The following is a 13506-nucleotide window of genomic DNA, read 5'->3' on the forward strand; positions in this document are numbered from 1 at the left end:
CTGTGACTGGCCCCCATTGGACTTTGAAATGCCCTCACAAACTTGTGCAGTTCGCTAGATACAACAATCTGACAATGGTATGTGTGTTCACAGATTATATCTTCACAATGGCTGACATTTCCAGCCTGTCTGAAATGTCTCTCCTCACCCTGGTTCTGATATTGGCTGCGTTCATTTTGTCTGCAATGTAAGTGCTCAGCATCGGCTACTCTTAACCTTTACCTTACTTAACCAATCTTGATTTGAAGCAATTTTATACTTACTTAACCAGTTACATGTATCGTGCATTTTGTGAAGTATTATCTGCCATGAATTTCCCTGCACAGTAACGTAAACCACAATAACTTGCCGATTTCACCAAAGGAGCATAAACCATCACGCAAACTCCGGTCGTCCTCGTGACGGCTTTTGGTTGGCTATTGAACAAAGACGGTCACTGCATCGCAGCGCTTTCAGATGCGCTTCTGCGGCCATCTGGAAAGCTCTTCCCTCCGATATATTCGGAAGCCATTGGAGCTATGCACTTATAAATCTAGATTTAGAACCCATTTCTTTAGAACTGCTTTTCACGTTTTGTTGTTGTCCTCCCTCTGCACCTCCGATTAGTATAGTTGGCTGCATATGGCGCAAAAGAATGTCAACATACACACACACATACTACCAGTCCTTGGCGAAAATAAATAGTCTTTAGGACCACAGTGAGTCAGGCCTGCTGAATTATTACATTTTGTCAGCTGACTTTTTAGGAGACAATTATGAAACAAAAAACCCCGCATTCTTAACCTTTGGAGGCCCACCCTGGTTCTGACATCAGCTGCTTTAATTTGGTCCGCAATGCAAGTTCTGTACTCTGTGCTCATTGTTTGTGGTCTCGTTTATTCACCGCCTTCATGTTGCATGACCATCGTTTTAGCCAAGGGACCTTGATTACAATTTTTCTAGCAAGGAAGTAAATTCATATCCCAAAATCCCAAGTCAAATTGATTTAAATCGGTACTTTTGTGTGCATAATTTCTGACATTTCTTACACTCCAGCACAATTCCAGTATCTGTTTTCTCCCAGTGTCCTGCTATGGCCATACCGAATCTTAAAGAAAATGGGCGTTCCTGGCCCAACACCTGTGCCAATACTTGGAACCTTCCACCACTACCGCAAGGTAGGTTTTCCACATAACAATAATGTTTAGTTGTATATATACTGTAGTGTCATTCATGCAAATTTTATCACAATAGTTGAGAAACCACAGACAAACCCGGAAGTCAAACAGATTGGTGAACCGGCACAAACAACTGCCCCTGCTCTGCAGTCCTCTAAGTATTAAGATGTTTATACACGTTGGAGGAAACCAGAGCACCCGGAGAAAACCCCGATGGAGATTAGTCCATTTGGTTCACTGCCTTCTGGCAAGCCAGAGTATGGAAGAGACGTTTCACAACCCTTGCGTGATCCACCGACCCTATTTGCGTTCACAGTGCTGGATTACAGGAATGCGCCGCCACCACCCCGCTAATATACGTGGTAAATTTGCTTCAGCAATACCAATGAAAACCTGTAATTTTAAGCAGTTAAAGTCACGTGGTAAATCATTTTTATACATTGTTTTTAAATATATATGAATGGAAAAAGTTAAAATTTAGTTTTAGAGTATTTTTTATTGGTGATAATGTTTATGCCAAATGTAATAAACTGAATATGTTAATAGTTGAATGCTCACATAGACACTAAACACGAAAATGGAATTAAAGCTGAATAGTGCAAAAAAGCATCGAGAGATACATTTATAGAGTCGCATTGAGGTATAAGAAGAAGAGCCTATGGATCAGAGACAAACTCAAATTTGATGCATCATATTGACTGTAAAGCAAGCAACGGTATCCAAACATGCCCCAGAGGATGTCAACTGCGGAGATGGAGCCATGAATTCGGCTCTTGTGCAGCAGTTCCATCACGATACTGTGTAAGGTGGCAATGGCATTCATCCAGCAGTGGATAGAGCATGGTCGGTGATGATAATTATTATTGGCATGAAAAGATTTTTGAACGTTTTGCTGTGTAGAAAGCGAACAATTGGAACCCAAGTATGGAGCTGTAAGGAACACCTTTAGATATGGGGAATTATGGCCGTCCATAAATGACGTCACGCATTTGGGGGGGGAGTCGGACATTTGTGACGATGTGTGACGAGTGGGGGGGTTTGAGAAATGTGACGTCACATCAAAATGCGCAACTTTAAATAAATATAGACAACACGTTCTACTTAGTTAAATAGACTTTTTAATACATGTTTTCTCCTACAACATCAGAGTGCAGCGCCACATTAAATACACACTACAATAACAATAGTTTAAAGCGATTTGAAGCATGTTTTATTTTTTCTGGGGGGGGGGGGGGGGCAGAGCTTTGTTACGTCATATTTGAGGGGGGGGGGGGGTCTGACTTTTTGTGACGTCGTGTGACGATGGGGGGGGGGGGGGTCAAAAATCGTCCAAAATCGCGTGACGTCATTTATGGACGGCCCCTTACCTCAAGAGTTTATAATTATATTGGTCTCTCCAAATAAGATAACAAGATGTCCCCCCCCGCCCCATTCCATACAACACATTTATATCTTTAAAATGAAAATGCACGTTCAATGCCTCTAAAGCTCCACTGTGGTAAAACGGAGACTTGGTTTGCACTCTCGCGCAGTCGTTCACTACCTGTGGGCCGTCGGCCACGTGTGGTCAGCAAGGCCGTGGAGGAAGTGGCCGGCTATGTAGACGAGTCAATTAAAACAGAATATAAAAAAAATAAACTCTCCAGTGCGTGACTGTGGTCATCCAGAACAGACCGTACAACGTATAACGACGCAATGTCCGATCGACAAATACGACGGAGACATCACAGCGATGCACATTTTATCGTCCTTTTATCGTAGTTTATACAAATAATAATATCCTATTGGTGCGCGATCTTTTGGAGGGATGGCAGTGGTGGTCTGGGAGTCCATAAAGGTTGCAAACCACTGCTATATATACCGAGTATATGCACTGCCGTTTATAAAAGCCACACGTAAAATTTGTCAAATGAATATTTAATTCTAAGTGCATAAGTTGTTGCTATGTATTCTAAACAGGGGTTCCAAGAATTGGATGAAGAGTGCTTCAAAAAGTACGGGAGAATCTGGGGGTAAGTTTCTCTTGTTATACGTTTTAGAAAAGAGTCTTTTTGTGAAATATAAATAAAATAAATTCGCATAACACACAGAATAATCCCAAGAACTGTTAGTACTTTAATAAAACTGTTTTACAAAACAAAAGTGTATTTAACCAGGTAAGGCCCACTGAGCTATATAGCTATTTTCAGAAGTGACCTGGCCACAAATGAAAGCTCAAGGAATTGGCTTATCACGTGGAAATTGTATCCAGCCAAATGCTTTAAATGCACGTTTCTAAATGTGGAGGGGAAAACCAGAGGACTCTGAGAAAAATCCACGTGACCACGGGGGAGAAAGACATGCGAACTCCAAATATACAGCAGGAATCAGGGTTGGGATCGAACCCACGAAAATCCTGCATACCAGGCGAGGTAGTTAACAATAATAAAATAGATTTTATAATTTTCAAATTAACATATTTAGATGTGTTTTCTTTTAAAAGGCTCTGTACACGTAACGTTAAGATTACAAAGGTAATTACGTTCTTAAATAGTTCCCAATACATGTGTTTCACGTTTTAATTTTCACATATGGTCCAATAGAACCTGGGCTAGCACATTCCTGCGGAGGGAGCTGGTAGGAACGTTGGGTTGCTCGGTCAATGGTCAGGGTCAACGGCGGCGTGGTGTATTCCGCAAATATGCCCGACTGTGAGGGCGGGCACAAGCCGGCGTGAGTAGGTTAAACGTTGAGTTTTATAAGGGCACCACGGGGTGACCAGCCCCTCCCCACCCAGCCCCACCCCTCCCACCCCCCACCCAGCCCCTCCCCACCCAGCCCCTCCCATCCCCTCCCCACCCAGCCCCACCCTTCCCACCCAGCCCCTCCCCACCCTCCCCTCCCCACCCAGCCCCTCCCTCCCCACCCAGCCCCTCCCTGCACGACGGACACAATAATCCCCTGTGGGCTGGTGTAACCAGGTTCCTCCCAGTAACATGTTTAACTTGGAGGTACCCTGGCAACGTGTAACGTGAAGCCAAATAACTCATGACAGTTAACGTCACGATAACAAGTAGACAAAAAGTAGCTGTTGTTACTTTTCAAGCCGTGTAGTCGATTTAAGGATTTGTCATGATTGGGCATTATATAAGAAGACGAAACATGTCTGTAGCAATGCAATGAAAGACTTCCGTAGAGATGATTCACTCGAACAATCGAACCAATTAAACTCAGGCCAGGATTTAGGGGTGGGCTAACAGGGTGACTGCCTAGGATGCAACGCTGTGAAGGGCACGAGATGTGTCAATACAGAGTACAGGATATAGGTTTTTTTTGGGTCAGATCTCGTTATTTATAAATGTGTCGTAACCCTCCACCACCCGACATGGCCAAACAGTAAAAATGTGTCACGTTTTTCAAAGGACAAAATAATTCTAAAGGAGTGAATTCTAAAGAAGTTAATTATTTTGTCCTTTGAAAAACGTGACACATTTTTACTCTTTGACCATGTCGGGTGGTGGAGGGTTACGACAAATTGATAAATAACGAGATCTGACCCAAAAAAACCTATATTATGAATAATATTGGTCGCGAAAGCCTACCTGTTAAACAGAGTACAGGAGTTTACAATTTTACGTAACTTTACGGATGCACCATAAAGTATGCATGTGTAATGTAGTAACTCGGCGGGAGACGACTTCACGGGTAACACACTCTTTATTTTATCAAACTCGTTTACATGTGACTAACACCTACTTTATATCTCGGGTGACAAACACCCACTTAGCTACTTGGCGACTAACGCCCACTGAGCTACTCGGATGACCAACATCCACTTAGTACTCGGGTGACAAACACCCACTTAGCTACTTGGCGACTAACGCCCACTGAGCTACTCGGATGACCAACATCCACTTAGTACTCGGGTGACAAACACCCACTTAGCTACTTGGCGACTAACGCCCACTGAGCTACTCGGATGACCAACATCCACTTAGCTACTCGGCGACTAACGCCACTGAGCTACTCGGATGACCAACATCCACTTAGCTACTCGGCGACTAACGCCACTGAGCTACTCGGATGACCAACATCCACTTAGCTACTCGGCGACTAACGCCACTGAGCTACTCGGATGCACTAGGTCTTCAGCTCCGTCTTCGGGTCTTCAACTGGGTAACTCTCCCCGAGTGCTCTCGCGCGTCCCCCTTTATACCCCACCTGCGGACGTCGCTGCGAGCACCCACTTATTCGACCAATCGCCGGGCGCTGGCTACGATCCTCTTTTCCCACATCTCATCGTGCCTCACCACTCACGCCGCGCCGCCCCGTCATCTGTCACTCCCGGCGCGCGCGTCCACACCACGCCCACAACGCGTGCCCAACCCCGCACCCCGCGCCGCCCCGTGATCCATCACTGTCACAGTCGGCGCACGTCAATACCACCACTACATCACCCCCTACCACATAGCTCGCAGCCGCCCCGGCTGCTATAAAAATATACAAACCCCCCTGTGTGCCCCGTAACACAACACAACAACAAGAACAACAACTAACCTAACAACACAACACGACGCGAACACTACCATCCGCAACCCTCAACCAATGCCACCGTGACAATAGAACAATATATACAAACCGGCGAGTGACAATAGCAATGTGTATGCAAAAAGGAAAATAAATGGAAATTTTTTTTTTTTTCTTTCGACTCGTGCAGTGTCCCCTTTTTCTTCCGAGCGTCCCTACAACGGGACATTACCCCGGCAGAGGGGAACACCGGGCGAGCTCGGTGTAGAGCAAAAAACGTCTTCATGAAAATTGTTGAGACCTAGCCCGAGTCCGCCTTGCCGGTCCGTCGTACGGCACCAGACGCGGTTGAACGTCCGGTGGTGCCGGCGGTTCAGGAAGACATCGGCCAGGCATCGAGGACTCGTGCGTGCCCCGGGGTTCAGGCTCTCGACGGTCAGCAGCCGTCAAGCCCGAGGCACCTGGGGGCGGGTCAGGTGGAGACACGTGAGGATCAGCCTGCGACACCTCCCTCCCCGAGTCGACGGTCACATCACACGCCCGGTCGTCACGGCACAGAACGGGGTCACACGGTGCCGCATAGGGCTTCAGTCGGGAGGGGTGCACGTACCAACGGCGTTTCCCCCATTTAATCTGTATACTCTGGGGTCGTGCAACCCGCACAATTTCCACCGGTCCCCTCCAAGGTCTCAACAACTTGGGGGACGTAGCCAACGGTGCATGTGGACAATGCAGCCAGGCCTTATCGCCTGGTTTCCAATCATGCGTATGCACCCTCCGCTCATGCAATTTCTCGTTTGCAATTTGCCGCGACCGCGAATTCAACCTTGCCGCCTCCCGCGCTTCAGTCAATTTGGCGATATTAAATTTGATGTGGTCTGCCAATTTAGATTTTGCACGTGGCTGGGAAATCCCCAGTTGGACGTCCATGGCCGGATCGGCCTCCCGCCCATACATAAGAAAAAATGGGGAAAACCCCGTCGCCGCATGAGGGGCCATTCGATAGGCCGCGAGTACCCCCGGCACCTGTAAGTCCCAATCAACCTGATCGTCGCAGACCTGTTGGCACAACATAGACGTAATCGTCCTGTTCAGACGCTCAACCATCCCGTCAGTCTGCGGGTGGTAGGGGGAAGTACGCACTTTCTTTGTACCCAACAGGTCGCACACCTCGCGCAACAAAACGCTCGAAAAATTCTTCCCTTGATCCGTCAGCAAGCGTTCGGGGGCGCCCTTGTCCAACACATAACCCTGGACAAAGGCGTCCGCCACCGCCGCAGCCGACTGGTTGGCGAGCGGCCATGCCATAGGCCATCGGGTGAAGTATTCCACGCCAACCAGCAGGAACCTATTTCCCCTTGGTGTAGCCGGAAAGGGCCCCAAGATGTCCAACGCTACCAATTCGTTTATACGCGAAACCTGAATGGATTGCAGCGGTGGATTAGCTGCCAATGGTGGCGGTTTCCTTTTGGCGCACCCTACGCATCCCTTAAGAATATTCGCCACGTCGTTACCCATCCCCGGCCAATAATAGTCTCGCTGGATTAGGGCGAGCGTTTTGTGAAAACCCAGATGCATGAGCCGTTCATGAGCTGCCAGAACAACCCTACCCCGCATAGCAACAGGCACAACGAGCACGTGACGCCGGGACATGTTGTCCCACCTCATCAAAAGGCCCTGTCTGCACACCCAGGAACCGACCCGCGCCTCCCCTTCTTCGGGAGCGCCAACTTTCCGACGCAGCGTAAGTAGGGAGCTGTCGGACATCTGGAGGCGGCCCCACTCAATGAGGGGCAACGACAACAGCGAATCCCTCCCCGTGGGGGCGTCCTCTCCCGGGGTGTCAGTGGCGGCGAGCGCAACTCCCGGGGTGCCGGCGACCGGGGGTTTGCACCGCGCTGATCCCAACAAACATGTGCAGTCCGTGCACGGCGGCAACCGCGACAAGGCGTCCGCGTTTGAGTGCCGCAACCCCTTGCGGTAAATCGTCGTGAATTGGTAGTCTTGAAGGACCTCCAACCATCGGGACAATTGGCCCGATGGCTGTGCCACGCGCATAGCGTATTGTAGAGCCGCATGGTCCGTCCGGACCGTAAAATGACGGCCGTAAAGATACGGCCTGAATTGCTGTGTAAAAAACACAATGGCTAACAATTCACGACGAGTTACGCAATAGCGTTGTTCTGCGGGGGAAAGAACCCTACTACCGTAGGCGACCACCCGTTCAACCCCCCCGACCACCTGTGAGAGCACCCCCCCGATACCCGTATTGCTGGCGTCCGTGTCAAGCAAAAACGGTTGTGTGAAATCGGGGTAACACAAGGGGGGAGCCTGCACCAAAGCGTCACGGAGGGAGCAGAACGCAGCCTCCTCTTCCGCCCCCCAGTGAAACCTCACACCCTTAGCCGTCAAAGCGTGCAGGGGCTTGGCTATGGTGGCAAATTGCTTGACAAAACGACGGTAATAGGAGGCAAAACCAATGAAACTACGAACCTCCGTGACCGAGGTTGGCGTTGGCCATGAGCTGACGCAATGCGTCTTAGCAGGGTCCGTCGAGATCCCTGAACGACTCACGATATGGCCCAAATACCTGACCGATTCCCGAAGCAGAAAACATTTAGCCGGTTTAAATTTAAGCTTAGCGGAACGCATCCTGAGGAACACCGCTCTCAGTCGCTGGAGGTGCTCCTCGAAAGTCCGACTAAAGACGATGATATCGTCAAGATAAATCAAACAGGTATCCCATTGGAGGCCCGACAAAACCAATTCCATGAGTCTCTGGAACGTGGCGGGAGCGGATTGTAAGCCGATGGGCAAACGGTTGAATTCAAATAGGCCCCCAGGTGTCCGGAAAGCAGTTTTAGGTTTAGACTCGTTATCGAGTGGCAATTGCCAAAATCCAGAAAGCAGATCGAGTGTGGAAAAAAACTGCGCTCCCGCCAATGCATCCAGCGACTCATCCATCCTGGGGAGCGGATACGCATCCGCCATCGAGATTTTGTTTAAGCGGCGGAAATCGACACAAAACCGCAAGGACCCGTCCTGTTTCTTTACTAGGACAATAGGAGCACCCCACTTCTGACACCAGTTGTAATGTAGTAACTCGGCGGGAGACGACTTCACGGGTAACACACTCTTTATTTTATCAAACTCGTTTACATGTGACTAACACCTACTTTATATCTCGGGTGACAAACACCCACTTAGCTACTTGGCGACTAACGCCCACTGAGCTACTCGGATGACCAACATCCACTTAGTACTCGGGTGACAAACACCCACTTAGCTACTTGGCGACTAACGCCCACTGAGCTACTCGGATGACCAACATCCACTTAGTACTCGGGTGACAAACACCCACTTAGCTACTTGGCGACTAACGCCCACTGAGCTACTCGGATGACCAACATCCACTTAGCTACTCGGCGACTAACGCCACTGAGCTACTCGGATGACCAACATCCACTTAGCTACTCGGCGACTAACGCCACTGAGCTACTCGGATGACCAACATCCACTTAGCTACTCGGCGACTAACGCCACTGAGCTACTCGGATGCACTAGGTCTTCAGCTCCGTCTTCGGGTCTTCAACTGGGTAACTCTCCCCGAGTGCTCTCGCGCGTCCCCCTTTTTACCCCACCTGCGGACGTCGCTGCGAGCACCCACTTATTCGACCAATCGCCGGGCGCTGGCTACGATCCTCTTTTCCCACATCTCATCGTGCCTCACCACTCACGCCGCGCCGCCCCGTCATCTGTCACTCCCGGCGCGCGCGTCCACACCACGCCCACAACGCGTGCCCAACCCCGCACCCCGCGCCGCCCCGTGATCCATCACTGTCACAGTCGGCGCACGTCAATACCACCACTACACATGCAAATGAGCAGCACATACACATTGCACGATAGACACCAAATGTAAACTAGTGTAATCGTTATTACCAGAGATTTACATTCAGCGTTAGTTGAACTCGATGTTCACTCAATGCGCTATTAACATCAAAAGGCTGGGATTATTATGTACGGTACATTAAATTGAATTTGGATGTTTAAAACAGGTGTATCAAAAACTGCAGCAGTCTTTAATAAGCCAGCTTTCATACACTACGTGCCAAGAACCGGAACAATGAAATACTGCTTCTCTTCTCTAATTATCTTCAGGCTTTACGAAGGTCGGCAGCCTGTGCTGATGGTGGCTGACACAAGCATGCTGAAACAAATACTCGTCAAAGATTGCTTGGAGTCCTTCACCAACCACCGGGTAAAGCGGTGCAAACAGCAGACAATGATGATAACATAAAAAAGAGGGTTTCCCATTTCTGGCAATAAAACAGGAGGTGTTAATATGTACACACATCAAAATAGATACCTTTCGCAAGGCATCAAGCAGTGGCGGCACCTGCAAAATCTCTCAGGGGGGGCAAATGTCTGGATGATTTATAAGGATAAAGTCCACCCATGCAAAGGATAAATTAACAGCTTAAGCATGTAAAGGCAACTTCACTTCTTTAATATTAATGAAAAATAAAGTGACTCTTACAATACATCTTGTTTGTTTCTATACTCACTATTAATACAATCCACTCAAGTTTCTTTTATTAAAGATTCCACTAGGTGGCGACAAATAAAATTGTTGACTGAAACGTGCTTACGTATGATGACGTAAGCACGTTAGGGCGAGCCCTCCCGGAAGCCATAGAGAATGCATTGCAGCGCCCCCCGTTCGAAAAAAACATCTTTGAATGTAAGTCTATGGGACCACTCGGGGCGATTCTCAGCCGGAGTGAAATCGCCCAAAAAGAGGCGGTACTCCACAGAACGTGACATGACGCTGATTGGACTATATCCAGAGGCACAGTGACGGCTAGCGTGACTCTGTGGTTGAATGACATTGGTGGTGCGTCGCCCAATCGCCCTAATGAAGAAACCGCCCCTGGCATCAAGTATGCATTAACCGCACACACTCACTTGATGCAGCTAATCTGGCTGTGACGGTCCCACCTGATGACGGAGACTTGTGTTGCCTCCGAAACGTCGTGATTTTTGTTTTTATTTTATTTTCATTAATTTTGATCTTTTACCTACGTGACTTTACCGAAAAAACCTAAGAATATGATTCCTTGCAGTCACGAAAGCTTCAAATCTAGAATTAACCGCACATACTTGTTGCAAAAATTCAAACAAACATGCTCTCATAATTATCAGGGCATGATTGTTTGCTGCATATATTATAATTTGTGCATTGTCTTGGAAACTGATTGGCCTACAACTGCCTCTGGTGCCTTGCAAACGGTGTCTATTTTGTGTTTGAATGTTCTGGCAATAAAACATCTGTTCTAAAACATGTTTTATTGCAAAAACGGGTACAACCTATTCTTATTTTTTCTTATTGTATTCGTATTTATATAATAATTTCATTGTAATTTTTTATATGTAACCGCATTATTTTATAATTGCTATTTTTATTCTAAAATTGTATTCTTATTTTTTTCAATGATTTTTTTTTTACTGCCAAAAAGGCCCCATAGATAAAACAGCAGACAAATGAGCGATGCTGACTTGAGGTTCATTACATGATGTTACCTCCTTTGTGAGCATCTCTTCCTTAAGCTCCCCACCAGCCTCCAACCTCAACTCTCTGTCATCAACCATCCGCCAGTGTGCGTCGTGAATGCTCCTCACCCACCCACAAAGCCCAAAAAAGTCGTCACGTGAACAACCGTTTGTCGGTGCCTACCTTAATTACAGAACAATTCAGACCGTATTGGTCACCCCGTGCCCTTATACATCTCAACGTTCATCCTACAAAGTCCCATCAAAAGGGAGAAACACAAACAAATAGACAACATTATTGTTTTTTGCCCTTTTGAAATGGCTGTGGACCTGAAAACTCAGTTTCCCTGCACAAGTATATGGGTAAACCGTATGGGTTTACAGCTATGTTACAGTCGGCATCATCAGGCGATCGCCAGAGTTGAAATCATGCGGTTTAAAAATCTCCTGCAATCCTGGGCATGAAATAGGTGACGGTGACGTCATTTGCACGCCCACCCCGGTGACCAGGTGGTGCGTATAATGGGGAGAGTGCGTTTCTATCGAACGACGTTTTAGCCCAGGGTGCATCGTAACAGGGGCTAACGGTCGGGGGAGCATTGTGCGGACGTGTCAGATTGTTTGAAGATCTGATTGCTGGTGAATGCCTGCGATCTTGAAACAATCTGAACATGCGCACCTGACGCTCAGCGAGCGGTGAAATCTTTCTCAGTGCAATCGGTTCTCAGCCAATGGAACCCTTTCCCATGACGCACACGCACGTCTATTATTTTAGTCTCTTCCGATTTTATTTTATTTTTCCTTCCACATCCGTTCCGATAACGTACGTGCGCGCACTACAAGCAACGTGCTCTCGTTGATGCTGGAGCTTAAATATGCTGCTTTTATTATCATTTGTATTACTTTAGCTGGCATTGGTGCAGCTAAATGTGGAATCTGGAAAGCTGGAAACCAGCCAGCTGGGATTTCACTGCATTTATTTATATTTGCTAAAAATCGAACGTCTACTGATGTAGTGAAATAATGTTGACCATGTTTAACTGATACATTGCATACCCTAAAAACCACTTATGTTAGTAAAGCACGTCTGTTTAACCAAAACATAAACAGCTTCCTGCGGCCGTGTAATGGCGTGAAATGCGTTCGGTTATGTTTTGCCGTGGAGTATTTTAACATGCTCTTTGGTTCTTTCGGTAAAGTCATGTAGGTAGAAAAATAATAGATCACGACGTTTCAGGTGGGACAACCACAGCAAGAAAGCTGTGGTTGTCCCACCTGATGACGATTGCTTGTGTTGTGATCTTAACGTCGTGATCTATTATTTTTCTACCGACGTGACTTTACCGAAAGAACCAAAGAGTATGGATTCCTGCAGTCACGGAAGCTTCAAATCAAGATTATTTTGACATGGTTTCACAGAATTTTCTTTTCTTAGGTCTTTACAAATAATGGGATCTTCGATGACGCACTTACTACAATCGAAGACGAGCAGTGGAAGCGTGTCCGCAACGTGTTGTCCCCAACCTTCAGTGGCGGTAAAATCAAGCAGGTAAAACATATATATTAATACAATGGTGTTGAACGGTCGTCTATAAAGTAATCGAAACGTTGTTTTTGTTCCGACTAACTAGACGTTTCTTCTTCTTCCAGATGTGCCCTCTGATTCAACGCTGTGCTGATGTGTTGGTGCGTAACCTCCATGAACTGTGCCAGTCGGGAAAACCATTGGATTTAAAAGAGTAAGCTCATAAACCCACTGTTGGATTTCCTAAAACCCTTATTTTGCAGGCATGTTAAGGTCAGAGTGTTGTGTATGGTAAATTAGCTGGCTGTATTCAACAGTCTAGTGTGTGCGCGTGTCATCTCATTGTAATAAAGGTCGTGGAAGCGACTTCTGGAATCCGGTCTTTATTTGTCTTTTTTTACAACACTCCTTCACGCTGCTGACCGACAGCGTGAAAGGGATAGAGAGAGACGCGCGCAGCCACGTGGCAGCCTGGACTCCCGCTCTCGCGTGGCCTCTCCCTCCGTTCGTTCCAGTTCTGACCACGTGTTGTTCGTCTCCACCCCTTTTAATACCCGGGTCACGTGGTACCTTTCCACCAATCCTGGTTAGCCTCTATGGAATCTCCCAGACTCCATCGTAGGCTCCCGGGACCACGCCCCTGACTCGTCTCCCCATTGGCTGTGGCTAAAGCCAGCAGAACCAATCCTCTACTTACAGCTGTCACCTTCCCATTATGCCAGGGCCACGCCCCTAGGCTTCCCCCCATTGGCTATGGACCAGGAC

The 13506-nt window shown here is 47.5% G+C and overlaps 1 protein-coding gene across 1 annotated transcript in view; it reads left to right on the forward strand.

Moving 5' to 3' along the window:
• LOC144726352 (cytochrome P450 3A8-like) overlaps window positions 1-13506 on the forward strand; it is a 30127-nt gene that overhangs the window by 3072 nt on the left and 13549 nt on the right. The window contains exons 2-7 of the mRNA XM_078604982.1: window positions 94-187; window positions 1064-1157; window positions 3117-3169; window positions 9825-9924; window positions 12652-12765; window positions 12867-12955. Coding sequence (XP_078461108.1) covers window positions 108-187; window positions 1064-1157; window positions 3117-3169; window positions 9825-9924; window positions 12652-12765; window positions 12867-12955 — 530 coding nt within the window. The 5' untranslated portion in view covers window positions 94-107. The remainder of the gene's footprint in view (window positions 1-93; window positions 188-1063; window positions 1158-3116; window positions 3170-9824; window positions 9925-12651; window positions 12766-12866; window positions 12956-13506) is intronic.

This window comes from Lampetra planeri, chromosome 23 (genome assembly GCF_965212315.1).
Source record: "Lampetra planeri chromosome 23, kcLamPlan1.2.h2, whole genome shotgun sequence".
Lineage (NCBI taxonomy): Eukaryota > Metazoa > Chordata > Hyperoartia > Petromyzontiformes > Petromyzontidae > Lampetra > Lampetra planeri.